Below are 25,960 nucleotides of genomic sequence, written 5' to 3' on the forward strand. Positions count from 1 at the left end.
TCTCCCAGTGTCTTCCAGCATCCCCCAGCGTCTCCCAGTGTCTTCCAGCATCTCCCAGCATCCCACAGCGTCTCCCAGTGTCTCCGAGCATCTTCCAGTGTCTCCCAGCGTCTCCCAGTGTCTTCCAGCATCTCCCAGTGTCTCCCAGCATCTCCCAGCATCTCGCAGCATCTTCCAGCATCTCCCAGCGTCTCCAGCATCTCCCAGTGTCTCCCAGTGTCTTCCAGCATCTCCCAGCATCTCCAGCATCTCCCAGTGTCTCCCAGTGTCTTCCAGCATCTCCCAGCATCTCCCAGCCCCGGGGGCCACATGCAGCGCGGGGCCTCTCCTCCCCAGGGAGCTCAGCAGGACCCGGGGCACCCCCCCCGGCCACCCCAGCGTGGGAATAAATCCTCTTCCGCTTCCTAATGTCTTTTTTGGCACCGAACCCAAATAAGCACCAGATTTAGGCCAATCTCCCCGTTGCTGACCGTTAACCCCGCGTTTCCCGATGGACGGGCCCCAAGGGTGGGATGGGGACGGCGGGGAGGGGCGCTGGCCCCGGCCCCCCCCCCCCGACTCCCGGCACCACAAACCCCGGCCTGGGGGAGCCCGGGTGCGAGAAGGGAGCGTGATGCCGAGCAAAACCGCATCCCCCCCAAGGGCCCGGCATCCTGGGACCCCCACAGGGCCGGGCCCCCCCCCCCAGCACCCAGTGACCATTCCAGAGCCCGGGGCCACCCAGACCCCCGCTGCCCCCCAGCTCTGCTGGCAGCTGTGGGGGGGTGTGGGGGCTGCTGTATGTTGCACCCCTCAGCTGCTTGGGCATGGGTGCTCCTGCGAAGCTGCCCCAGAGCATCCACCAGTGCCCCCAGCACCCACCTGCCCCCCATGGCACCCACCTACACCCCCACCACCGATCTTTCCCCCCCCCTTCCAGCACCCACCCTCACTCCCAGCACCCACCTACACCCCAAACCACCACCACCACCACCACCACCCCGGACACCTCCCCCCCTTTCCCGTCCCTATCCCCGCACTACAAGTCCCGGGGAGCCCCGCGGCGGCGGCACCGCCTCCTCCCGGCTCCCCGCCCGCCCGGTCCTCCCTCTCCCCGCCACCACCATGGCCGCGGCCCCGGTGGCCGAGGGGGCTCCGGCGGAGCCGCACGACAGGTAAGGACCCCCCCCACCTCCTCCATCCCCTTAAAACCCCTCCCGGGACGGGACCGGTACCGCAACGCCCCGGAGCCGCCGGTTCCCGGCGGCTCCGGGGCGTTGCGGTGCCGGTCCCGTCCCACGATGCCACTTCCGCGAGTGGGGCCTCCCCGATCCCATCGTTCTTCCCATTTTTTTCCCCCTAAAAACCCCCTTTGCCCATCCCAGCAAGCGGCGCCACCCACGCTTCCCATCACGCAGGCAACGGTTTATCCAATCTTTTTGCCAAACCGGGCTTATTTCTTCTCTATTTGTTGCTTTGGGGTTTTGTTTTTGTTTTTGTTTTTTCCCCTTTCCCCCCCCATTTTTTTTTCTTCTCTTTTTTTCCCCTTACCCCCCCCCCCCCCCCGTTTTTTTTTCGATGGGGTTTTTTGTTTTTGTTTTTTTTATTTTATTTTTTTCAGCCTTAATTTCGCAGCGGGTGAACGGCAGCGCCCGGTCGCGAGCGAGACGGCACGTGCGTCGGCTCCAGCGGGCGCGAGGCGCCGGCGGAGCAGGGAAAACCCACAAATTTCCTCCCAAAAAAACCCCCCAAAATTTCGTACCAAAAAAAAAAAAACAACTTCCTACCAAAAAAAACAAAATTTCCTACCAAAAAAACACGCAGAATGAGGTTCTTTTCCCCTCCCTACTCAGGTTTTCCCTATGTTTTCCACTCCACAGTCCTCAGGCACAGGGGAGCTTGACCGCTCCCAAACACCGAATACCTCGGAATTGGCTCCGGAGCATCCCCGGAATGCTGCTAAGCCAGGTTACAGGGACGCGAGCATCCCTGGTTGTTGGGTACGGGTGCCCCCGCGGCACCGACCGACCCCTGAGTCCATGCCAGCGTGTTTTGGCAACGAAACACGGAGCCGGCTGTGCCGGCGTTGCCTTTGCCCTTCCTGTGAGTCAGCGGTGGGTCGCCGGGAGGCTGAGGATGAGCCAGGGGAGGAAGGAGCCGCCCCAGGGAACGCCGGCCGGGCGGGAGATGAGTAACGGGGTTGTATAACCGAGCCCCTTCCACCGCCGGCTGGGCTGACAGCCCTGTTCCCGCGGCCCTCGCTCCGTATAAATAGCAGCGAGATAATTGGGTTTGAAGAGGGAAATGTTGTCCTTTTGTCGTTAGGAATCGGAGTCCTTAATAGAGCTGGAAGAGAGTGTGTGTGTGTCTACGCGCGCATCTGGAGCTGCCCGGGGATGCTCCGTCCTGCTCCAGGGTGGCTGGGGCCAGGGTGATGGCAGAGCTTGGGGTGAGGCTGGGGAAAAACAGGCACGGTGTTCGATGGGTTTGCAGGAGAGGCACGGCGCGGCGGGGCCGCTGGGCAGCATCTTGGCACCCCTGGAGCTTTTGGCAGTGAGGTGGCAGGTGGGTCCCTCCATCCCTTGGACGAGTTCCTCCATCCCTTGGATAGGGTCCTCCATCCCTTGGACAGGGTCCTTCATCCCTTGAGTAGGTCCCTCCATCCCTTGGGCAGGTTCCTTCATCCCTTGGACAAGTTACTCCATCACTTGGATGAGTTCATCCCTTGGGTAGGTTCCTCCATCCCTTGGGTAGGTTCCTCTATCCCTTGAATGGGTCCCTTCGTCCCTTGGATGAGTTTCACCATCTCTTGGGCAGGTTTCTCTATCCCTTGGGCAGATTCCTTCATCCATGGGGCTGGTTCCTCCATTCCTTGGGCAGGTCCATCCCTTGGCTGGATTCCTCCATTCCTTGGGTAGGTCCATCCCTTGGGCAGGTTCCTCCATCCCTTGGATGGGTTCCTCTGTCCCAATGCTTAGGGCTTCCTGAAGCCTTTCCTTGTGTGCTTCCTGCACAAAACTCATCTTCTGGCCTGGCTTGCTCTCAGGGTGGTGTGATCCAGCTGTGTGTCACTCTGGTCGCTGGACAAGGGGGTTCCTGGTGTGGGGCTGCCCCACATGGCCCCGGGTTTTTACGCCAGGCTGTTGCAGGGCAACTGCTTTCAGCTTAAGTTAAAGATGCCGTAGGACACGAAAGGTCCAGCTCAGGGCTGGCCTGGGCATGTCAGGACGAAGAAAGACCACGCTGGGAGATGGAGGGAAGCAGGTTTGGCCTCCACGCACCCATGGGTGCTACTCGCAGGGGTGGGAGTTGGGAGAGGGACCACCTTCCATGGTGGATTTGGTGTGTCCTGAGCTTTTACTTGGATCCGGTGACAATATTCGGGTTACAGCAGCCAAACCAGGGAAAGCCACATGCAATTCAGCTTCCATCCTTAAATCCCAAGGAAAACCCGCTGAGCAGCTTTCCATCCCTGGAAGGAAAAGGGGACCCCAGCCTTCATGGGATCTGCTCTTTCTCCCAGTTTTAAGTCCAGCTCCTGGAGGTTGTGATTAGAGGAGGGATTTGCGCTTAAAAGTCATCTAGAAGGAAAACAGTCCAAAACTCAGGAGTTTCGGCCTGTGCAAGAGCTTAGAAACTGGGAAGAGAATCGGGATGTGGAGGAGGTTTGCGGAGCAGTGTGTGCCAGGAGGAAGGTTTGGCCGCTGCCGGGGTTCAGAGCCAGGGCAGGCGATCCCCATCCCACCTGGGAGCCTGGCTGGGATGTTGGGTGAGCCGCTGGGAGAGCTGCTCCCATCGCTTGGACGTTCCAAACAAAGGCAGGAAAAAAGGCAGCAGGGAGCATGCGATAAGGAACAATGTTGCCTTGGGGAGGGCTCGGGCTCCTCACCGCCAAGTTCCTGGTCCCCTTGCTTTCTTTTCTTTTTTGCTTCTTTAATGAGAGAGAATAGAAATCACGGCGGAAGAGAATTTTATTTTTAAACTTCTGAAACAGCTTTTGCAGAGACAGGGGAGCCCATGCTGAAATCGCAGGATGGAAAAGGTTCCTTTGATCATCCCTCGCTTCCCTGGCGTTGGGGCAGCAGCTGCGGCTCAAGATGGGGACAGGTCACCTCTGAAACCCTCCTGTCCCCGTCCTGCTCCTCCTGCAGCCCCTGTTTGGGGACCAGCCCCTTGTCCCTGGTTTCCACGTCGTGGTCACTCAAGACATGTTTTGGGGTGATGCTCTCCGCTGTGGGTCCCATGGCTGGACACGAGCAGGAGGGGGCTGGTGTGGCTGTACCCAGTGCTCCCCATGTTCAGCAGGGGTTTGCTGAGGACATTGGGATATGTGTCCCTCTGGAATAGCCGTGGTGCTTTGGAGAGGAGGAGGAAGGGTTGGGGAGGAGGAGAAAGGGGTTGGGGAGGAGGAGGAAGGGGTCTTCTCCCCATCTCTGACCCCACCTCCGGAGGTTCAGCCCCGCTTCATGCTGAGCGTGGGGGGAGCATCCTCCCCGTACCCCCTCGGGGGTGGGTGTGCTGAAGCCGAGCCCTCGTCTCACTGTGCCGGGGTGGGCTGGGGGGTCACTCGGTGACACCAGGACCTCGTGGCGACAAGCCGCGTCCCCGGCAGAGCCTGCCCGCTGCTGCCTGCCTGGCCTTCTGGTGTCACCTCCACTGCCTCCTCCCTGTCTCAGTGCTGCGCAGTGGGCACTGCTCTGACCCCATCCCTGTGCTCCAGGACCCCCCCTGCCCATCTCCCACCCCTTGCTGGCTGTCCTGCCCCGCGTCCTGCCCCGTGTTTCCCCAGGGCTGCCGGGTGCTGGGTGCTCGGGCTCCCTGCCCTCCCCGGCGAGGCTGGCGCCGGCAGCCGGCGGAGGAACCGAAATGGCAGCTGGCAAGGGGAAGGCTGAGAGAGCAGATTGCAGGGCCCGAACGTTATTCTTAGCCGCCCGCAGCCCCGGGGTGTTGAGTTTCACCCACTTGTTTACTCCAGGGCCGAGGGGACGGTGACGGGCAGCTCGTCCCCGGGGAGCTGAGCACCCGGGGGGGCTCGCAGCCGGACCTCCCAGGGCTGGGAGCTGTGGGAGGGGGACGAATCCTGCACCGACAGCCCCGGCAAGGCCGGCAGCGCCCCAGCCCCGAGCCCCAGCCGGCTCCATCGGCGGCAAGCGGGGTGTTGGCTGGGTACCCCCTCCATGCCTGTTCCCTCCCGTCCCCCTGCAGCCCCCTCCCCGAGCTCCCGGCCGCGCACTTACCGGGTGGGCGGCAGAGCTGTCCCCCCTGCTGCCCCGCCGAGCCCCCGGCGTCCACGGCACCGAGCGAGCCCCGGTCCCAGGGAGCAGAGGCGCAGCGGGGGGGCCAGTGTTTATTGCCTATGCCGGGGGCGGTGAGGGGAGGTGTCACTTCACCCCCCCCCCAGCCCCCCTGCTTTTTCTTTAATCAAGCCAGTGCTATTAATATCAGGTAATGAACGTAATCTCTAGGTTAAGCTATCCTCTTATGCCTGCTGACCACTCCACAGCTCCCAGCAAAAGACACTCCCCCAGCACCGCTCCTCTCCTGACTCCATCTTCCCGTCCCGAGCCCCCCAGGGCTGCTGGGGGGGTGGGGTGGGGGGGGGCGGCTTGCCCCAGCCCCTGGGGACCCCGTTGTCCCTGTGCCAGGGGGGACGCTCCTGTGCATGGCTCCTTGCACCGGCGTTCGCCCGGGCAGCCCCGCTGGCACGGCCGCCCTCTCGCCGCAGTAGTGCCGTCAGGTTGGGGGACAGGAGCCGAAGCGCGGGCAGGGACAGTGGGTGACACCCTCTGCCCGGCATCGCCTCCCGCTCCGCGGCCGGGTGGAGATGAGCAGCCCCCCGGCCTTCTCCAGCGTCCGCATATCGGGCTGCTGGGCCCTCGGGCCGGACGGCGGGTGAGTTCCTCCTTTGCTTCGGTTTTGGGTGGGTTTTTACTTTTTTTCACCTCTTTGCTTTCAGTCCCTGCCTGCTGGGACGAACCCTCGGGTCCCGGTCCCCCAGCTGAGGGCTGTGGAAGCGCAGGCAACAGCCGGGGGAAGGATCAGCTTCCCACGGGATGCGGGATGAAGCCAGCCCCGCGCTGTCACGGCAGCCTGTGGGGACGCGGCGGGTGGGTTCGGAGGCTGGGAGCTTGCTCGGCGCGTTGTTTACAGGGCGCGGGGCTGAGGTCGAGCTCTCCTGTTTGCTCGCTGGCTCAGGTTTGGGGCTTTGCCAGTTTTCCTTGCTGGCTGCGGCAACTGTTTGGGACCTGCTGCCTTTCCCCTCCTGGCACAGCGTGGATCCGGGATAGCCGGGGATCCCGGAGGGCAGCAGGATGCAGAGAGCATGGAGGGCCCAGGGATGGGAGCGGCGGTGGGGAAGGGACAGGGCTGCCCCTCTCACCCCAGTAAATCCATTCTTGGGATATGCGGGAGCAAAACGCTTCCTTCGTTTGCGCCAGCACGTCTGCGGGGCTGGAGAGCCCTTTCGGGGAGCAGAGCCCCCCCCAGGGAAGGCAGAGCGGTCGGGCTCCCTCCTGGCAAATGGTCCCAGGCAGACCCCAGCACCGTCTACAGGGAAGGCAAAGGGTCCCCGACAGCTGGGGACAGTCTGGTGACACCTGAGTCCTCCAGGTCGGCTTTGCAGGAGGGAGGTTACCAAGCCCAGGGTGACGTTTCCCTTCATGTTTGCCTTGTTGTGGCGTCAAGTCACTGAAACCCAAGGGATACACGCTGCTCAGGAAGGCTGGGGACGGTCTGGGTGGGACAAGGACTGTCCTTTGGTTAGAGCGATGGCATTAACTTCAGCTATAAATAGAGAGTCCTTTTCCTCCGGCTGCTTTACCTTGCGGGAAGGGACATTGCACGGGCTTTGCGGCTGCTGCAGGGAGCTTTTAAAAAGTGATAGGAAGAAACGGCAAAAGGAGAGAGCTGCGAGATGGCTGGGATCAGCCATTCCTTCGGAGGGGAGGAGAGTCCCCTCCTGGCAGAGGCAGCCGCGGAAAACATCTACAAAACTTGAAGTGTAACATAAGGAGAAGATGCATGACCTTTGCAGAACTCCTGGGCAGTCCCAGAGCCCTCCCCACGGCCGTGCTTCGCTCAGATAAATCATGGGAAATGTTGATTTAAGAGCTGTAGAGTATCTACCTCTTCTGTAGACACAGCCAGTGTAGACAGATATCTATAGAAACAGAATTTAGGTGAAAGTCCAGAAGTATTTGGATGAGAAAAGACAAAGCCGGCCAACTCTTGGAACAGGATTAAAATGCTGCATCCAAGAGTGGCCCCGGGCGTGCGGGGGGAGGACGGCTCCGCTTCTCACCAAGGGCCATTCCTGCACCGTCCTATCTCCGTGCATGTCCCTGCGTCCCATGGCAATGTTCCATCAGGGAGCTACTGGGCAGGTGCCCTCTGTGCCAGCACCCCGCTGGAGCGGAGAGATGGGAATGCGGGATGTCAGCAGTGGCCACAGCCTGTAACCCTGGGCACTGCTGGAGCCGTCGGGGTCCAAACCTCCTCGTCCCCACCAGGAGCTGGGTTCTGTCGGTACGAATCAAAGACACTGGTAGCAGGCCTTGCAGAGGTCGGCCTTTTGCTCGGGTTCTGCTCCAGCTTGGAAAACTGGAGTTTTGCCCACCTCGGAGTTGTTTTGGGAATGGTGGCCTCGGTCAGCATCGCAGCGTGTGGATCTGCGGGCTGAGGTTGGCGCAGGAGGGCTTGGTGCTGCGTTGCACCAAAGAGCAGAGCATCCCGAAACGCTCGCCTGTCGCATGGAGACCGGCGTGTATCCCGGGAGGAAAACCGTTGGAGCAGCCCTCAGCGGCAGCGCCGGCAGCGCGGCTCTGGAGTAACCGCAGTCCCGGGAGAGGGGCTGGGATACAGATGAAAGGAACCGTTTTATTTTCTGGTAAACAACTGTGGTTTTGTCATCTCTGCTTTTATCAAGCCAAAATGACTTTGTTTATGCACCGGCATCGTCGGATGATGTCAGCCCCGCTCAGGGAATAGCGCGAGGTGGCTAATTGCTGCTGCGGCGTCGCCGGTGGGAGAGGAGACCGAAATACCCCGTCTGGGTTTGCTTCTCCCGCCTCGCTGGTGGAGGGAGCCATCCTTGTACAGAAAGAAACCCCAGAAAGCTTTCCCGCGGGTCTCACCTCCTGAGGTTGCTTTTTAAAAGTGACGGTTGGGGTCTTTATGGCTCCTGGGTGCTCGACGCTGGCTGTGCGTGCCGATGGGCTCGCGCAAGGGACGGGGTGTTGGTGGCTTGAGGCTCTTGCGGGGGGACTCTGTGGGTGCACACTGGTAGGGTTGGCGTCGGCGTGGGATGTCCTGGCGCCGGGGCAGGAGCTGCAACCTTCCTTTTGCTAGCAGGGGTTCAGCAAATCGCCGTCTCCTTGCCCGCTCCGCAGGGATGTGCCGGTGCAGGAGGTAGGGATGGCATACTGGGGGCATCCCGCCGTGCTCGGGGGGTGTTGCAGATGGCCGGTCTCAAATTTTGATCTTTATCTAAAATTGTTCTAAAAAGGGGTGGGGGAGGGAAGGGAATTAATCTTCATACCAAAAGAGCTTAAAATCAACCCAAAATCTGTAAAGCCCTGCAGTTTAAGCCCTATCAAGAGCAAAAAATAACAGAGAGGCAGCAAAGCCCCGCCAGCTCGGCTGGGCTGTACCAAACGGTGCCGGGTTTGGAGCATTTGGTGCCCGGGGCTCTTTGAGCTTGCGGAGGTTTCATTTCCAGCTTGAAATTTCCTCATTTCCAAAGAGGAACAAGCGCGAGCAGGGAGAGCCCTTTGCACCTTCTCACAGGGAGGAGACATCTCTCCCGAGGCGGCAAAACAGCGAGCGGGGAGGAGCGGGAGCTGGTATAAATAATCCTCCCCATCCTCGTGCTGGCCGGGCAGCGCGGCTGCAGCTTATCTCCTGGCCAGAGGCCACTTATCACCTCCCAGCCGCTGCTCTCCCGCTGCCAAGCCCGAAAGGGCTCCGGAGGGTGGTTTGTTCCTCTCCTTCCCCAGGGCTGCGGCGGGAGGGGAGATAAGAGAGAGGCATTTAGCAGCTCCAGGGCTCCGACAGAGCTCGGTGCTCACTCTCAGCCCACAAGGCAAAGCAGACGCGAACGGCTTGGCAGCCCCGCTGCCCGGTTCTGGCCCCTTGCCGGTTTGTCCCCAGGGGTTTCAGGCCTAAAGGGTTGGGGAACTAGAGGTTTGGGTGGGAGTGAAGTGCTGAAAGTGCTCAAAGTGGGGAGAGGAAAGGGATTGCGCATGGGGGGACGAGGACAGTTGAGCTGTAGCCCATGTGCCTGGCTTCCATCCCCCAGAAAGTTCCCTCAGCATATCAGGACAGGTTATTGCCCTCTGTCATAACAGCCCTCGGTGCTTTTGAGAGCTCACCGGAGTGTTTATTTAACGTAGGCATTCCCCAAGCAGTAGGGCTGTAGGAAGCGATGCTTGCGTTGCAGCTTTTCCAGGTTAAAATGTGGTCCTGCGTGAGAATGTCTTGATGTTGGCCATGGCCTGGGCTTGCAGCGGTGTGGGTGCTGGTAGCACTGCAGCAGGGCTGGGGTTGCCTCTCTTCCTCTTCCACTGCATCCATACAGCGTGGGATCCTCCGGAGACCCCACTCCCACTCACCGGGAACACAGGTCCCTCCCCACCACCGATAACCGAGCTCCTTCCTCTCCCCATCCCCAGCAACAGCAGTGCCGAATCCCTAGACCGGCTGTACCCTGCGGTGGGCTCCACCAAGCCACCCCGAAAGCGGACCACTAGCCAGTGCAAGTCTGAGCCACCCCTGCTGCGGACCAGCAAGAGGACCATCTACACAGCTGGCCGGCCACCGTGGTACAACGAGCATGGGACGCAGTCCAAAGAGGCCTTCGTGATAGGTAGGCAGAGGCAGCGCATGGCCGGGCTGTCCCGCCTATGTCTTCAGCTGGTGAAGGCTAGCACGGGCAGTGTCGGCGCTGTCTGCCCAGTGGCTCTCCAGGAGATCTTGGGGGCATTCCTGCCCCACCGCCTCCTTGGAAACTTGAGGTTGGCTCCAGACTCCAGGTTCTGAGCTGCTCAGCCCGGACAGGAGCAGGGAGCGTCCTCATGGTTAATCCAGCATTGACTGGGTGAGCCATAGGATTGGGCAGAAGCTGAGAGCTTGCAGATGGGGGTGATGGATTAGAGCAGGCAACTGAGCAGTCCACAATCTTTGCTGGTTGTTCCCTTAACTCCTGTTGCCTGGGTTGTCACGAGTTCCCAGGGATTTAGTCTAGGCTGGTTCTCACGCCAGCTCTCCCCTTGTTACACAACCATCTAACGAAGGGTTTCCCAGCTTTTGCTGTGCACATTGCTGGCAGTTACAGTATGTTCCACTTGACATTTTCAAGGATAATCTCTCTCTTGTAGTGCCTATCAAGCCCCCTCTTTGGAGGTTCCTCCAACTTAGTGCGACAGGGCAGGACCGGGTTCTAGCCTGTGGTTGGAAAGGCAGACTGTGGGGTTGGTGGCTTCATCCCTTTTTCCCTGGCAGGCCTGGGAGGAGGCAGTGCCTCTGGGAAGACCACGGTGGCCACCATGATCATTGAGGCGCTTGATGTCCCTTGGGTGGTTCTGCTGTCCATGGACTCCTTCTACAAGGTGAGTCTGTGCATCGTCCTGGCCAGGTTCCTTGGGCTGCTGGAACCCTTGGCATAACCCCGTCATGGAGAAACGCAATTTGGGTTTAGCCACAGCCTCGTGGTTTCCCTTTCACGTGGTTCTTGGGTCAGGGGGAGAGGTTGCTGGGCACAGTGGTGGGGAGGGAAGGCCACCGGTGGGGATGGCCACATGGACTAACCCCTTCTCTGGGGGCAGGTGTTGACCAAGCAGCAGCAGGAGCAGGCAGCCAGCAATGACTTCAACTTTGACCACCCCGATGCCTTCGACTTTGACCTCATCATCGCCACCCTGAAGAAGCTGAAGCAAGGCAAGAGCGTGAAGATCCCCATCTACGACTTCACCACCCACAGCCGGAAAAAGGAATGGGTATGGGACACTGAGATGGGGGGACTGCCAAGGCAGGAGAGGGGGGTGTCATTTGGACCCCTCCAGCCCCTGCTTTTTGCAGTCAGAGTTGTGCAGTCGCCCTCTGCTCTGTGCCTGGCTCAGGGCACATTTTTTGGGTGAGCCGACGCAGTCACTAACAAACCAGAGAGATTTCCCGGGATGGGGCCTCTCATGTTCTGTGTCTAACCACAGCCATTTTGACTCCACAGAAAACCCTATATGGCGCCAATGTGATTATCTTTGAAGGCATCATGGCTTTTGCAGACAAGGAGCTTCTGAAGGTGAGGAAGGGTTTAGAACCGGTTTTGGGGAAGCCTTACAGGCACAAGCCCCTTCTTCTGCAGCCTTATATCACAGCGCAAAGAGAGTCCCAGGCGCCCCGGGGCTCCTGTGCATCGCTGGACAGGACCCTGTCCTCCCACAGTGCTTCAGCGTCACCCCTACAGACCAGCCCTCCACCCCGTAGCCAGCTGGGGGAAGATGGTGGGAACATGCTTTCTGCTGAGGTTCAGCAGCAGGGAGATGACCTCTTCCAGCTTACACCAGCTGCTGCAGCACTTCACTGTGCAGGGGAAATAGGTCTCGACTCTTGCAGGGGAAGAGCTCCTGGCCAGAGGTCAAGCGTTTCAGCAAAGACTTTGATCTCAGCCTTTCGTTCCCAGGAGCTTGGAGCCGGGTGGCAGCCTGGTCCCTGGCAATGGTGGTGTATAAATATGACTAGAAATAGCCCACCCTCCCGCACTGCATGCCGCAGCTTGCACAGCCAGAAGCAAAGTCTGCTGTACTTCTGCTGCGCAAAACCTGGTCTTTTCTCGGGTGGACTCATCCAGCACTTCAGGCTTTGCCGGGAATTTGTTGGATAGACGATAAATGCTCTAGGAGGGAGTGAGCCATGCAGAAACTTAGCCAAACGCAGGCTAGAAAGTTTTCTTCCCTGCCAAGCGAGCGTTTGGGTTGCACATTCCTGGAGCAACGATGACCTCCAGTGGACAGCTGGGTAAATCCCCCAGGAGTTTCCTCTCAGCATTCCTGCTCTTGTCCCTGACAGTTAAGGGCGATGGCATGAGCTGACCTGCTGCGCTTGGGCCCCCGCCAGCATTTATGAGCCAGCGCTCCTGGGTTAAGCCTGTTGGTCTGTGTCGTGACCATTAACTTCTCTTGTCTCCTCCTCGCTCTTAAATAGCATCCAGCCAAAGTGCTGGGGCTGCTTAGGAGTGGAGACAGGGTTCGGAGCAGGAGTGGAGACAGGGTTTGGAGCAGGACAGGTCTCTGGGGGCATGAGAGCAAGGGGGAGGTGGCAGCAAGGGACTCACCGCCGCGTCTGCACTGCCAGCCAGGTTCAAGTTCAGGGGCTGCAGCGGCAAAGCTCCCTCCAGGCTGGAGCAGAGCTGAGCCGAGCTCTGTTAAACCAGCGCTGTGCTGCGCAGAGAGCTCAGCCTGCTGGTTGTGGCTGGTGGAGAAGGTCGGTTCTAACCTGGTGGGGTTTGTTCCCTCCCCTCTCATTCCAGCTCCTTGATCTGAAGATATTTGTGGACACGGACTCGGACATCCGCTTGGTGCGTCGCCTGCGCAGGGACATCAGCGAGCGTGGCCGTGACATCGAGGGGGTCATCAAGCAGTACAATAAGTTTGTCAAGCCTGCCTTCGACCAGTACATCCAGCCCACCATGAGGCTGGCCGACATCGTCGTGCCCCGAGGTACCTGCCCAGGGCTGCCCCGAGCTGCCACAAGGCTCAGTCCTGGATGGGACATGAGAGAGCCCGTCCCTCTGCCCTCAGCTCTGCTGGCCAGTGCCACCACCCTCTGGCTGGCAAGGACAGAATAGTGGCTGTCCCATGCCAAAACAAAGGTACCTCCAGCCGAGTGTCTCCAAACGCTGGCCGAAAGCAGATTCCTAGGGGAAAGTCTGCACTTTTCCCTCAACCAGTCTCCTGCCCTATCAGCTCCTGCAGCTTAGTGGTTTAAAAGCTAGAGGTGACTTCTGGATATTCAGTAATAGGTTACTAAATAAGAATTTAATAATAGCAGCAGCGTCTCCTGCTGGATGATGCTTTGCTAGGGAAGGGGAAGCAGGGATACGGTGTTTTTGAACATTGCAGGGAGCTTAGGGAAGAAATGGGCACTGCTGGCACCGTGGTTCTGAGCAGGCTCTCGCTTTTGCTTCTGGTTCACTCCAGGGAGTGGAAACACAGTGGCTATCGACCTGATCGTTCAGCACGTCCACAGTCAGCTGGAAGAGGTAAGAGCTGCCCGGTCCCCCGGGTGTTAATGGTGGGGTCAGCCTTGCCTGTGCAGCGGTGGCATTGCGGGAAGCAGGGCTCTGGGTGCCAAGGTGGGAATGGCCTGGCTTCCCTCCGTGCTCCGGGCATGTGAGCCGCGGGGCTGTCCCTGGGACCTCCTCCCAGCCCCGCTCCCTCCGTTTCAGCGAAGGAGACTGCCTTGTCCCTCCGCTCTGGTTAGCGCAAGGCTCCTCTGCAGGCTGTGGTCCAGCAGCAGCTTCTGTCCCTCCCTGGGAGACCAAGTCATCTGGGGACAAACCAACTGTCCTCCAGTGATCTGAGTGATGTGGCCGCCCCGTCTGCAGCCCTCTTGGGGCCGGCATCACCTCAAACCCTGCAATACTTCAACTCTCTGGCTCTGGCTTCTCTTCACGCCCTTGCAGCCACTGCTGCACAGTCTTTCCAGTCAAGAGCCCACTTTTCCACTTCCATGTTGGCTGCAACCCATGGGTTTCAAAACCCAAAGTCTTGTCACGTTTGAGGCCCAGCCTGAGCCCCCATCCAGGCACATACTCCATCACTTCCCCATCATTTGGTTTAACCAGTCTTCTGTGTGTGCTGGGCCAGTCCTGACCAGTGGTTTGAACCTGGAACCCTTCGATCTAATGCCCCTGTTGTGTGTTGCTGCTCCCTGAGCAGCGCAACCTCCTCCCGCCCCACGGCTGTAGCTTTGATGTTTTAAGTTGTGGAGATGCTCAGAGCGATGTCCTGGAAGGTGGAAGGAGCATGACCTGGAGATGGCTGTTCTTGAAAGCAAAAGGCTCAATTCCTGCAGGCCTTGCAGAGCTCCCAGAGGGCAGGAGCCGCTTGGCCCCTGGCTGTGAGCTGGCACACGATGGCGTTGTGCCTCCCGTGGCCGCTCGGGAGCGACTGCTCTGGTGCAAAGGCGTGTTGGCAGGTTCCCCTTCCCGGAGCACCCCGTTCTCCGCAGGGCAGCAGTCGGGGCTTTCTGACTGCCTGGATTTACAGCACTAAGCTCTGGCAGGTTGGGAAGTTAGTTTCTAAACCAACAGGAGCAAGGATCAGAGCCCTGGCACCGTCAGCGCCGGGCTGAGGAGGGCACACAGCTGTGGGCGCAGGCCAGGAGCAGGGAAATGGCTGTTTCTCCCAGCCCCTGGGATGTGGCCAGGGAAGCTCGTGGCTGGACGCTGAGGCGAGCAAACACAGCAGCTCCTCCCCAGGGCACTGCTGTGAGCTCGGCGAGGGGTTGGCTTGGGCGGGGGCTTTCATTTATTTACCTGGGGAGGGGAAGAAAGGGGGAAAGGCTACATGTGAATGCAGGAAAATATTTCCTATTTTTCCTTTTCTTTTGTCTTGAAACGACCCTGGTGTTGACAATGCTTAATACCGGTTGCATTGTGTCTTTGTGTTGCTGCCGCAGCGTGAACTCAGTGTCAGGTAAGAGCCCCTAACTCTGTCCTGTCTGTGCAGCCCGAGGCATTTCCAATGCCAGGCACTGCTTGGCCCTAACCCTGACCTGCAGTCGAGACCAACAGCTCGCGTAACGGACAGCCTCGTCACGCTCGAAGCTGACGAAAGGCCACCTTGTCCTTGGCTTTGGGACAGGGCTGTTCCCCAAGGATGGACTCGCCCAGCTTGAGCGCAGAAGCTGGGGCAGGGCCAGGTTTGTTAGCTGGGGACCGCCCCCCCCATCTCTGCAAAAGGCTTTGTGTCCTGGGACTCGCTTTTATTTCACTTCATCCTTAAGATTGTTCAGAGCCGCTCTCCATCCCTGATGATTAAACATCATTAAACATCAATTATTAAATGAAACAAAGCGGCTCAAGGGTGGTGGGAGCCCTGGGTCCCTCGCTGCCGCAGAGGCTCTCAGCCGCGAGCCTGATGGCACCCGGGAGGAGCGCAGCAGCTTCGGCATGGCGAGAGGTACCCGCTTCCCTGCAGTACCTAAAGGCTACGCAGCAACTACTTGGGGACCAAGAAAATACTTATGCCCTAATCCAGCAGGATTCCTGATTTCTCAGTATCTGCAGGTGGATGCTCTAAAGTAGACATTGACTTATTTAACCTCTTCAGCGTGTGGATCCAGGTGGGACTTCAGCTCTCTTGCTTCCATTAAGCAGCCAGCTAAGTTTCCAGGTATTTTTGTAGGAAGCAGAGGGGATGCATTACTATAAATGGGTTTCCATTTAGGTTTCCATCGCTGCATGAAGACACTTAGCTCAAGTAACCCTAAAATTTACATTTGGCATACAACAAGCTTTTAAAATACCTAAGATAAACAGGAAAAAGACTCTGCTTTACTTATTTCTGTTTAAGCCATTCATTTCCTAGACTTGGCAGCTAGATGTTTTGTTTTATTTCTGTTTGCTTGTTTAACACCATGGGGCCTGACATTTCCATACAGACAGCGTAAGCTTCCCTGTGTGTCTGGAGGTCAGGTGGGAAGGTGCTCTTTAGCGTGGAGAGAAGTCTGTTGCTTTAAAAATTTGCAGGAATAACATTAGAGAGTAATGCATGTGTGTGTATATGCGTATATATGCCCATGTGTATGTGTTTATATACATATATGCACACATATAAAATTTCCTTTCTCTCCAGCGATTCTCCTCTTTAATCAAAGCGGCACCCAGTACAGGTGATCTTTTTATGCACCTTAAAAATCAGGTATTTAATAATATGTCAAGAAAGTATTAGTACAAGTTTGGAAAGGTAACTCTGACCTCCAGAAGTAACTCTGTGATAACCCCAGCCACAGACATTTACATGTTCGGTTTAAGGCTCGCGGTTTCCATTTATGCCTTCGCCAGAAAGTCTGGAAAAAATTTCCTGCCAAAAAAAAATCTGTTTACACTCCTGGAGTCCCAGTGCTTTTACTGCTGCTGCAGTTTCCCGTCAGCTTCTCCGCAGCTCTGCGCTCACAAGAGGAGCGAGGTGGATGGAGAGACGCCTGTTGCGTGAGATGCGCTCGGCAAATATGGGGCTTTTCATCTAAAACAATTCCCTGTCCTCCCGTCTTGAATGGCTTCATCTAAATGTCACAGTTGTTGTTCTGATGTCACCGCCTGCCTTTTGGTGGCCGTGGGGACGCAGCGAGGCCTTTGTAGCTGGTAGAATAAAACCTGGATGCTTAGATCTGGCCCCAGTCCGAGGTGCTTCTCGGGTCCTTGTGCTCCGGGCTGGCCCTGGGCTGCCTCTCCTGACCCAGAGAGTGGCTGGCACAGGCAGGGAGTGCCTCTCCCCGACTCTCAGCTGATCGAATGGGTGAATTCTGAGGAGTTTAAAGAAAGCGGTGCCATTCCCTGGACCTCCAAGCCTTTTTTTCCCCTCTTGTAACTGCCGGCTGCCGAGTAGCATCGTTGCCTTCCTCTGTGTTCCCTCAGAGCGCAGGTCAGACCTTAGTGTCCTTGCAGTTGGGGTATTTCTTGTCCAGCTTCCCACATGTTTAATTGTGCACGTGTTGGAGATGTAATTACGTACAGGTGCTTCCTTTCCATCCATGCCCAGGTGAGTAATTCTTCCTGGAGCCCAGCAGCAGGAGCCGGACACAGCGCTCTCAGCCGAGCCTGGTTTCCGTCCCTTCTGTCAGGCTATTTCAGCAACCAGCCCCGCTCTCGGAGCCGGTGCTCTTTTCAGCTGATTCCCCTCACCAATCAATATTCCCCACCCCCAAGGTCTCGATCAGCTTGGCATGCCCTTTGCCAATTGTGTCTTTAAATATCAACCCATAGCGCAGTTTAATAGCCCTTGTTTGAAATGTCAGCCATGAAAGCCAGCCGCTGTACATGTTTGAAATGCCTTGACTGCATTAGCTCCTTTGTAGCTGGATGCCTCTTGTCTGCTTCCTGCTTGATAGCATGCTCAACAAAGAGCCGAGGATGTTCCCTGAAGCCTTCCTGAGAGATGGTCACCCCTTTCTCTCTCTTTTTCTTTCTTTCTTTCTTCTTCTTCTTTCTTTTTTTTTTTTTTTTTTTTTTAATTCTTTCAAAGCTTTTGTTCTGGGGGGAAAAAAATAAGTTTGCAAAGTGAGACGTTTTCTTGACGTGCTGCCCGTCTGAATTTTCCGTCGCGGTCCTGCCTGGCAGGGGGAGGGACAGGAAGCAGTGCTCTCGCAGCCTGCCTGCCTGCGGGTCCTGGCGGCAGAGACCCGCTCCCTCCATCCTTCCCGGCAGGGCTGGGCAAGGGCTGTCACTGCCAGTGACACGGCTGTAGCGGGGCAGCTGCCGGAGAGACTGAGCTTTTCCCATTGCCACAACCTGCAGCCCCTCTCCAAGGGATGGCGATCCCAGGGCAGGTCCCGATCAGCTCGGGGGAAGGAAGGTCTTCCCAGCGGACGGTGATGTTAAGTGCAGAGATGGGTTTCTCCACGTGTTCCCAGTACTCTCAGCTTTCCAGGGTCTCCAAGGCTTGAGCAGATCCTCTCTCCAGTGTGGCAGGAGATGGGCACGCCTGTGAGCCCACAGCAGTTTGCCTGGGTGCGGTGTAGGTTGGATGAAGGTTTTGAAAGCTTGGCCTTGAGCACCTGCACCTGCTCTGGGATTGCAGCAGAGCCCCGGGCGAGGGCTGGGCATTCCCCTCCGGGCTTCGAGAGCTGTTGCTGGTGTTGCAGTGTGGTACCACTTGGGACGGAGATGTTACGGTGTCCCTGCTGTGACTTCAGGGCAGTGAGAGCGGATGGAACATTCCTCCCATGGAGCCAGGAGTGGAGCTGGTGCCATGAAGAGCAGCTGTGACGTGACTTGGTCACCAAGGGAGGAGCACCGGGGTCTTTATGGCGGTGGCCCGGGCACTGGGCAGGTCCAAAAGCCATAGATCAATTAGGGCTTTTTTTTCCCCCTTTGACTAATGACAGCGCTTTTTCCTTTGTTTCATGTCTTGTTTGTCCCTCTGCCCTTAAACTCTCGTGTTTCCTGTCTTGTCTCCCCTGAACATCCCTCCCACCTGGTGACCAGAGGAAGCTGCGCTGGGATATGTGAGGAGACAAACGCTAACGGCAGTGTTTGGGTTGTGACACTAACGCCGGGGAATGGGGACGAGGGCTGTGCAGTGTGAGCCGCGTTACTAACCCAGACAGCTCACGGCGTCCTGCTTTGCTGGGGCTGTGCAGGGCAAACCGGGGTGGGGGGACTGGAGAGACCATCTTTATCCCAATCCCAAAAATGGGACCTGCCGCTGTCTCCCCAGAAAGCACCGTGGGGACCCCCACAGCATTGAGCAGCTTCCCTGGGCTGTCAGGGACATGAGCCCGAGCAGGGTTGCATCCAGACTTCCCCGTTCCCGCACTGAGCACCAGACCCTGCGCAGGAAAGTGCGGAAAGCTCAGTGACAAAACGCTGACGGCATTTCCCGGGGGGCTGTTGACAGCTCGGGGTGCAGGGGAGGTGTTCCCAGGCACATGGGGCTGCTCTTGGGGGTAGGAGAGCTCGCTGGCATCTGTGGCAGGGGGCAGGAGCTGGGTCACACTGCATCTCACCTGCAGCACCGCAGAGACCAGGGCGGGAGAGGGTCTGCCCATCCCGCTGGCGTGGCGGGATGCTGTGGCATGGGGCTGGCAGTGATGGAGGGGAGAGGTGCCCATGGCAAGCTCAGACCTGTGCCCCTGGCTGGGCCGTGGTGGGTAGGAGACTGCTCTGTGGGCTACGACCCTGATGGCTCCTCTCATTTGGGGGACAGCAGTTTGTCACCTTAGCAAACCCAGCTGGGGCCAAGAGTTGGGGTGTGGCTCTGCGTTGGGGGGCTGGTCTTTGCCCCCCTAGAAGCAGGCAAGCAGGCAGCCCCTCTGCAGGCACCAGTGTCACCAAAGGCAGGGCTCAGGTCCTCACCCGCCATGTGGGTCTGCATCCCCGCGGCCAGGAGGGGTTCAGACAGGGCTGGATGGCAACTCTGCCCCCAGAATCCGTCCCCAGGCCAGGTCTGGCAGGAGGAAGGAGCGGGGGCTGTAGGGGCAGAGCTGCTGGGTGCTGCCAGTAGCACAACCCTGGCATGGGAGCATCTCCGAAGGCAGCTAACCTGCGTTGCCGTGACTAACAAGAGTGAGCTCGCTTCACTGATGGCAGGTCCAGGGCCTTGAGGGCTGCTTGTCCCAAACCGGCAGTGGGGTCTGTGGGCAGCAGGAGCATGCTGGGCTTGGCCACCACCCAGCCGGGCTCTGCCGGCACCGGGCAAGTCTGTGAATGGACCACAACCCATCCCACGTGCTCTGCACAGCCATGAGCTGTCTCGGCTCTCGGGAGCATTCCCTGCCTAGGGGGTCTTTGCTGCTACACAGGACCAGAGCTGGCAAAAGCAAGAAGGAGCCCTTAAGTACCCACAGGCCTTGGGAATGTCTCGTTTGGTGTTGGTTGGCCAAGACCAGGAGATGGCTATGTGGATGGAGGCCTCAAGTCATCTAGCTCTGCCCTCCTCCATTCCTACCCAGTCATCTTCTCTGTCTTCTTCTCCGCTTGCGTGCCTCTGTGTGTGTGCGTGCATTTAATCCAGGTTTCTGCTTGATTTGAAATCTTAATCACCTGGTGCTTTTGTTTGTTTGCTCTCTTTTCCTCCTGCCCAACATCCCTCTGACCGACATGCAGCTGCTGGCACGTGTGTGATCTGACGCGTGGCTTTCGGACCCCAGCCCTCCTCCCAGACAAAGTCGCTTGTCCATCCTGCCCAGCCTTGTGGAAGCCAAATAGATGTGACCTTCATCTCATTACTGCCGCTCTCAAAGAGAGAGGTGACTAATGGGGCTCCATTGTGTGCTTCCCCATGAATGGTGTTCCCTTGATCCAAGAATAGCTCCCAACCCTATTAGTTATGTGGAGATGAGTCACACAAAGCCAGTCATGTCCAGCTGTAAAGTCTTGAAGCTGTTCCCAATTTGGTGTCGATCTGACTATCCTTGAATGGGCCAGGTGCTCTCTGAAACGGTCTCGTTGCAGCCTGGCTCCGCATTGAGCCGTGTGCCAGTGCCGCAGGCCTGGCTGCCTGTCCTGTTCCTGGTGACATCTGGCACTTATAGGACAGAGACAACTACAACAGCTCCTCCTCACCCCATGAGTTCAGGATCCACCATCAGATAAGACTCCCGAGCAGGAGAAGGGTTTGAATTTATTTTCCACTTGCTTCCCAACCAATGGAAACCAAGATGGGCCAACCACGGGTCAGCGGCCCAGCAGGAAGGGCAGGTCCTTGGGCTGCGAGGTCCCCCTGCCCCGTTCATGGGAGCAGGTCCCTTTGCCATCGCAGGGGCCCGGGCAGGGCTCAGCTGGATGGCCTCAGTGTGCATTCGCAGGGTGAAATGACATCTGGGAGGATGGCTCCGGCCGTGTGCTGTGCACCAGCCCTCGGGCAGCCTTGCCCAGAGACCTTCTGACCGTGTGTTTGGTTTTCAGGGCCGCCCTGGCCTCTGCCCACCAGTGCCACCCGCTTCCGCAGACCCTCAGTGTGCTGAAGAGCACCCCTCAGGTGAGGGGCATGCACACCATCATCAGGTAAAGCCCACCACCACTGTCGTCTCCTGGGGTGGGATGGGGCTTGGCTGCCGGCTGGGGTGGACTCGGTTTGCTTTGGCCTCCCAAATCCCACTTGTGCCCTGTCCTTGTGATCTGGGGACGTGGGACAGGATAGATGGTGGTGGGCCTTGGGTACAGGAGCTGTGAGTGCTCCATGGTCTTGCCAACAATTTTTCTGCCTTTTACCTTAAAACTCCCTCTGCAATTCCAGGCTCAGCAGGTGGAACCCATGCAAAAAAAACCACTGGCAGCCAGACAGGGGCCTGGGCTGCCCTCCTCCATGCAGCCTCTGACCCCCGTCAGCATCTCCCGGGGCACATTTTGGTCTTACATTGCATTTGCCTCCCCTCTAGAAACAAGGAGACCAGCAGAGATGAGTTCATTTTCTACTCTAAGAGGCTGATGCGGTTGCTGATTGAGCACGCGCTCTCCTTGCTCCCGTTCCAGGTGGGTTTGGGGGGTGTAGCTGGGAGGGTGGGCAGCAGGCGCTGTGTTTCCTCTCCGATTCCTAACCCGTAACTGCCAGGGAGCGGGGACAGTCCTGGTGATGCTCCTCCAGCCTTTCCTGTGTATCAGCCCCTTCTTTCTAGGTTAAAAAGGAGCAAGACTCCCCTAGACCATGGGGCAATGGTGTGGCCCTGGGTGACAACTCTTTGTTTCCAAGGGGCCAGTTTGTTTCCCGCAGCTGGGTACCAGGGCTCCTCTGAGAGCCACATCAGAGCCCCTGGTAATGCTTCTCACATGGTTTTTGTAGAGTTGCACAGTCCAGACCCCTCAGGGACAGGACTACGAAGGGAGGACATACAGCGGAAAGCAAGTAAGTGGACGCAAAAGGTACTATTTAACCCTGCCCCATGGGGCTCCATCCCTGTGGATGCAGGGGAAGGACACCCCTGGCTTCTCAGGGCTTCCACCAGGCCTGGGTTTGGCACCTGCTATCATGAGTACGATACCCTGTATCGTCAGGACAGGCGGCAGCTCGGTGGGTGGCCAGGGCTGCCCTCAGCAATGTCACCGTGCTGCTGTTGCCCTCCCATTGAGGGAGGCAGCCTGAACTGGGAGCAGCACAACCCTCTCCTGGAAGGGATGTGCTTTGGGGTTGCCCATTAGAGTCCCCAGTTGTTGAGGCCCATTGCCTCTCCTGCACCGCGCCTCCCCGTTCACCCTCGCTGTGTGCTGCAGATCACCGGGGTGTCCATCCTGCGGGCGGGCGAGACCATGGAGCCAGCGCTGCGAGCGGTATGCAAGGACGTCCGCATCGGGACCATCCTCATCCAAACCAACTGCAACACGGGCGAGCCGGAGGTAAAACCCAGGGCCCTGGGCTGCCAAGGGCACGTCTTGGCATTAGCTTGCACGTGGGGGGTGACTCGGGTATTTCCTGAGGGCTCTTCAGCGATCCGAGAGTTGGTCTTGGCAGGGGGCGAGTGCTCAGAAAGCGAGTGTTTGAAAGCTTCTGAAGTGGGCTTTGCCAGCATGTTTGTGCACGCAGGGGCTGGTTTGCTGTCCAAGTGTTTGCACCGGTGCCTGGCTCCAAGCTGACAGCTGGGGTCCCAGAGCTAGAGAGGCATGAAAGATGCTTCACCTCTCTAAGAGAAGGGCTTGGGTTGCTCTGTTCGCCTTGAGCCTGCAGCCTCTAAGCTGATCTCTCTTCCCCCTGCCCAGCTCCACTATCTGCGGCTGCCGAAGGACATCAGCGAAGACCACGTCATCCTGATGGACTGCACGGTCTCCACGGGCGCAGCAGCCATGATGGCCGTGCGGGTGCTGCTGGTACGGAGGATGTCAGGCACGCTGCAGAGGGCGGGTGGTTCGTCCCCAAACAACGTGCAAAACACCAACCGCAGCCATGCTGAGGGGCTTTGCACTGAAATTGTCTCTTCCTTGTGAAGAAGGGTGTCGTGGGAGCCAGCCCAAGATGGGGTGACTCTGTGACCAGGCGTTGACAAAGTCACTCCTTCCTTGGGTAGTAACAGCCTGGATTTAGCTGGTTTCTTGATGCTGTGCCCAGTAACTCCAGCTGGTCGCAAAGAGGGGAGGAGAGAAAGTGGCCCCAAGAAGGCCCTTGAGTGCTTAGAGTGCTGCTGCCTGGAGGCATGGGCTGTAACGTACTTTAGATACCCTTTCTCCTGCTCCTCAGCCCATGCATCTCCAAGCTGTCTCTGTGCCTTTCCTATAGGATCATGATGTCCCAGAAGACAAGATATTCCTCCTCTCCCTGCTTATGGCAGAGATGGGTGTCCACTCAGTCGCCTATGCTTTCCCCCGGGTGAAGATCATCACCACAGCTGTGGACAAGAAGGTGAATGACCTTTTCCGGATAATCCCCGGCATCGGTGAGTATCTGGGTAGAGATGAGCTGTTGCAGGGGAATTTTCGGTGCTTCTGTCCCACTCACCAGAGGAGGTGAAGCCCTGGTTGTCAACAGCAGCTTAGGTCTGGCCTTATTTCACCCGGGGACGCACTGCCTCTCCTGAGTCCTGCTGCCACGCGGGTGTTGGGATCAACATGCACACTCTGCGAGCTGTCAGGCAGCCATAACCTTGTTGGCAGAAGGAGCCATTCCACCTGCTATGAGCCTCCTCCGGCCCCAGATGGAGAAGCTGGGCTGGGACATCTGGAGCAGACCTGTGCCCACCTCATTGCCTAAGCTGTCACCTTAAACAAGCTCATCCAAAACAAGCTCGCTCCGTTCTTCTGTCCTCACCTCTGCTGTGCCAAGAAACACCCCTGCCACCGGGTCCTAAAACAGCCTCCAGCCTGCTCCAGTTTTGCTGCTACACGAGTTTTAGAGCGGTTCAAGCTGTTGGATCAACCTGCTTTCCTTTCCTTGCGGGCTGGGACGAGGGCAGGCTGGAGGATGGGTCCCAGGGCTCCCTGCAGAGCTGCACCAGGACTGCATCTCTCTCTCTCCCCCCGCAGGGAACTTTGGCGATCGGTACTTCGGGACGGATGCTCCTCCCGACTGGAGCGACGATGAAGATGCTCTTAGCACTTAGCTGGATGTGGAGATGCCACTGGCGCCAGGCAGCTTCAGCACCGCACCTTAACCCCTTCTGTCCATTGCAGAGATTTCTCCTTCCTCCTCACCAAGCATAGATATTTTTTTCAAATCTTACATTGGAGATCTAGGGCATATTTTTTCAAAGAAACATAAATCCTAGTTTGACTTTGTGGACAGTCGCGTGTCCCAGCATAGAGCGGAGTTAATTTATTTTAATTTAAATATTTGCCTATATAACTTATTGGAGATATTTTATAAAGAAAAATAATAAATTTTTTCTCTGGTTTTCTTGAATGGAGTCATTCTTTGTTACACCCCAGGGGTGCCCAGAAGGATTTGCAACCCTTTGGGACTGTTGCCGTGGGGGAGGACATGCCGTGAGCGGTGGCAGGAGGTCGAGACCCTGCTGTTGAGGAGCAGGATGACCCTGCTCCGTGGAGCAGTTCTTATGTCTCTCACTGTGTGTTGGTTGTTGTTTCTCTTTGGTGAATGCTGAAGCTCCTACACCCCAGGGAGAGCCTGCCCTATGGGATGCACTCTGTCTGTCCAGTGCTACGGAGCTGTCACCTCACGGGAGCTGGGGGAGACAGAGAGCACCCTGTGGCCTCTCTCCAAGGACTGGGTAACCCCCATCCACACCCAGGTCTCCTGCCTGCAGCAGGGCTGTGAGCAGAAGAAAAACCCACCACTCCAATTCCCCAGCTCCCTCCTCTGCCTGCCTTGCACCTGGGTGGAACTACCGTGCTCTAGACCCAAGTGAAGGGTTGGTACCAGAGGAGAGGCAGGTCTTCATGTCTGCGCAGAAGCTGAAGTTCATCTCAGATCACATCACGCTTCAGCTTAAGAAGCACCAAGTCCCTGTTTCAGTTCAGCAGCCGAAGTGAAACACAGCTCGCCCGAACACCAGCGTGCTGAATCAGAGCTGCTCAAGACGTGGCAAGGAGCAGGTCTCATAACGGTCTCCAGGAAGCTGTTAGCAGGCCAGAGTAACCTCAGCGGAAGAGGGGCCGGCCAGCCCCATGAGGTGGATTTAGTCAGAGGAGGCTGTAACCCCTGTGGCTGAACACAGTATTTTCCTTTCCTGTGTGATTCAAAGTATCGATGCAACATCCTTGTGCTGGAGATAAATGGGCCAAGAGGAGCAAACCCACCCCTTGGCTGGGCGTCCCTGGCCCGGAGCCGGCTCCTGAGGGGTTAGGACAGGCAGGCACTGCCGGCAGCAAGGAGAGCGGGGCTGGGAGGGGAATGTTCTGCCAGGCTCTTGTCAAAATGGAGAGTCGCCTGGTGATAACTCAGTGTGGGCTCAGGTGTGATGAGCCCAAAATAACTGCCACCACTTTGCGGCATGTTGTATAAATTCTCAACTAAATTTAAAAGAAAACACACGCCCGAGTTCCTGCAAGCACTCGGCGAAAGCATGAGCCCTCAGCTTGAAAGCCACGCTCAGAGCCAGCACTGACACTTGATTAGTGTCTGCTAAAAATAGCTCCTTGCGTAGGTGGAAGGAGAGCTCATAAGAACAAACACAGGAGGATAGGCAGACACAGGGGTTTTTGGCTGGGGCACCAGGTGAGCAGCGGTGGGACAAGGGACAGCGGCATCACCAGGTCCATGCAGGAGCATGTCTGCACGCGGAGTCCTTCCTTTGGGCTGCAACCACCAGTGCAGGAGCTCAGTGCTAGAGAAGCCCATTGTCTTCTTTCTAGACCATGCTAGATGCCACCATCATCCTTCATGTATAAAGCTTCCAACAGACCTTGTTTGAACAGTGCCCTTGGCCTCCTCAAGGGAGACAGAACCATGTGTGAAGCTCAAGCAGGGTTTGCCCCCAGGGTCCACCATGGGGGTGAAGATCCCACAACCCTTCCTTGGGTGGGACGAGGGGGTAAATCACCTCTCCCAGCATCCTTCTTCCTAATCCACACACCCAGACTCCTTCAAAGATGAAGGATGCAGCCTCTCTGTGCTCCTGATAACAGCCCTTGATGGGTAACATGTAGGAAGTGGCCCAGGGAGGCGTGTGGGTGGAGAAGAACTGGGCACAATGGGGCTGTGACCCACCATGTAGAGAGCATCAGAGGGTGTCCTGCACTCATGGACCATCCCGTGGCCCCTGTGAGCCTGTGAGGGGCATAGATAGCAGCTGTGGGATACTCAGCCATGGCGGGGGAAGACAAAAATTGGGGTGTGAACCATGTGGGGAAGAAGAGGCATCACCAAAGCCTCAGACGGCC

General features: G+C 57.7%; 1 protein-coding gene and 1 long non-coding RNA gene across 5 annotated transcripts; one reads left to right on the forward strand and one right to left on the reverse strand.

The window, feature by feature from the left end:
• The first annotated feature begins 1,066 nt into the window (after window positions 1–1,066).
• Window positions 1,067–24,020, forward strand: UCKL1 (uridine-cytidine kinase 1 like 1). Of its 4 annotated transcripts, none has more exons than XM_054218008.1 (15): window positions 1,067–1,154; window positions 9,648–9,841; window positions 10,477–10,583; window positions 10,800–10,970; window positions 11,201–11,272; window positions 12,500–12,689; window positions 13,170–13,231; window positions 18,182–18,201; window positions 20,603–20,701; window positions 21,076–21,169; window positions 21,477–21,539; window positions 21,905–22,027; window positions 22,388–22,495; window positions 22,902–23,058; window positions 23,645–24,020. In XM_054218008.1, exons 1-15 carry the CDS (start codon window positions 1,105–1,107, stop codon window positions 23,719–23,721), a joined length of 1,587 nt encoding a protein of 528 aa, XP_054073983.1. In that variant the 5' UTR covers window positions 1,067–1,104; the 3' UTR covers window positions 23,722–24,020. The 4 variants fall into 4 exon arrangements, with proteins under 4 accessions (XP_054073983.1, XP_054073982.1, XP_054073981.1 ...); XM_054218007.1 differs by lacking the exons at window positions 1,067–1,154; window positions 18,182–18,201 and adding exons at window positions 5,544–5,871; window positions 14,653–14,669; XM_054218006.1 differs by lacking the exon at window positions 1,067–1,154 and adding an exon at window positions 5,545–5,871.
• On the reverse strand, window positions 1,564–5,340 carry LOC128916408 (uncharacterized). The gene is made up of 2 exons (XR_008468956.1): window positions 5,217–5,340; window positions 1,564–4,334 (listed from the first exon to the last, which is right to left on the reverse strand). It is a non-coding gene; the product is annotated as an uncharacterized LOC128916408 (long non-coding RNA).
• Window positions 24,021–25,960: the final 1,940 nt, after the last annotated feature.

Source organism: Rissa tridactyla, chromosome 12 (assembly GCF_028500815.1).
Source record: "Rissa tridactyla isolate bRisTri1 chromosome 12, bRisTri1.patW.cur.20221130, whole genome shotgun sequence".
NCBI classification, from domain to species: Eukaryota; Metazoa; Chordata; class Aves; order Charadriiformes; family Laridae; genus Rissa; species Rissa tridactyla.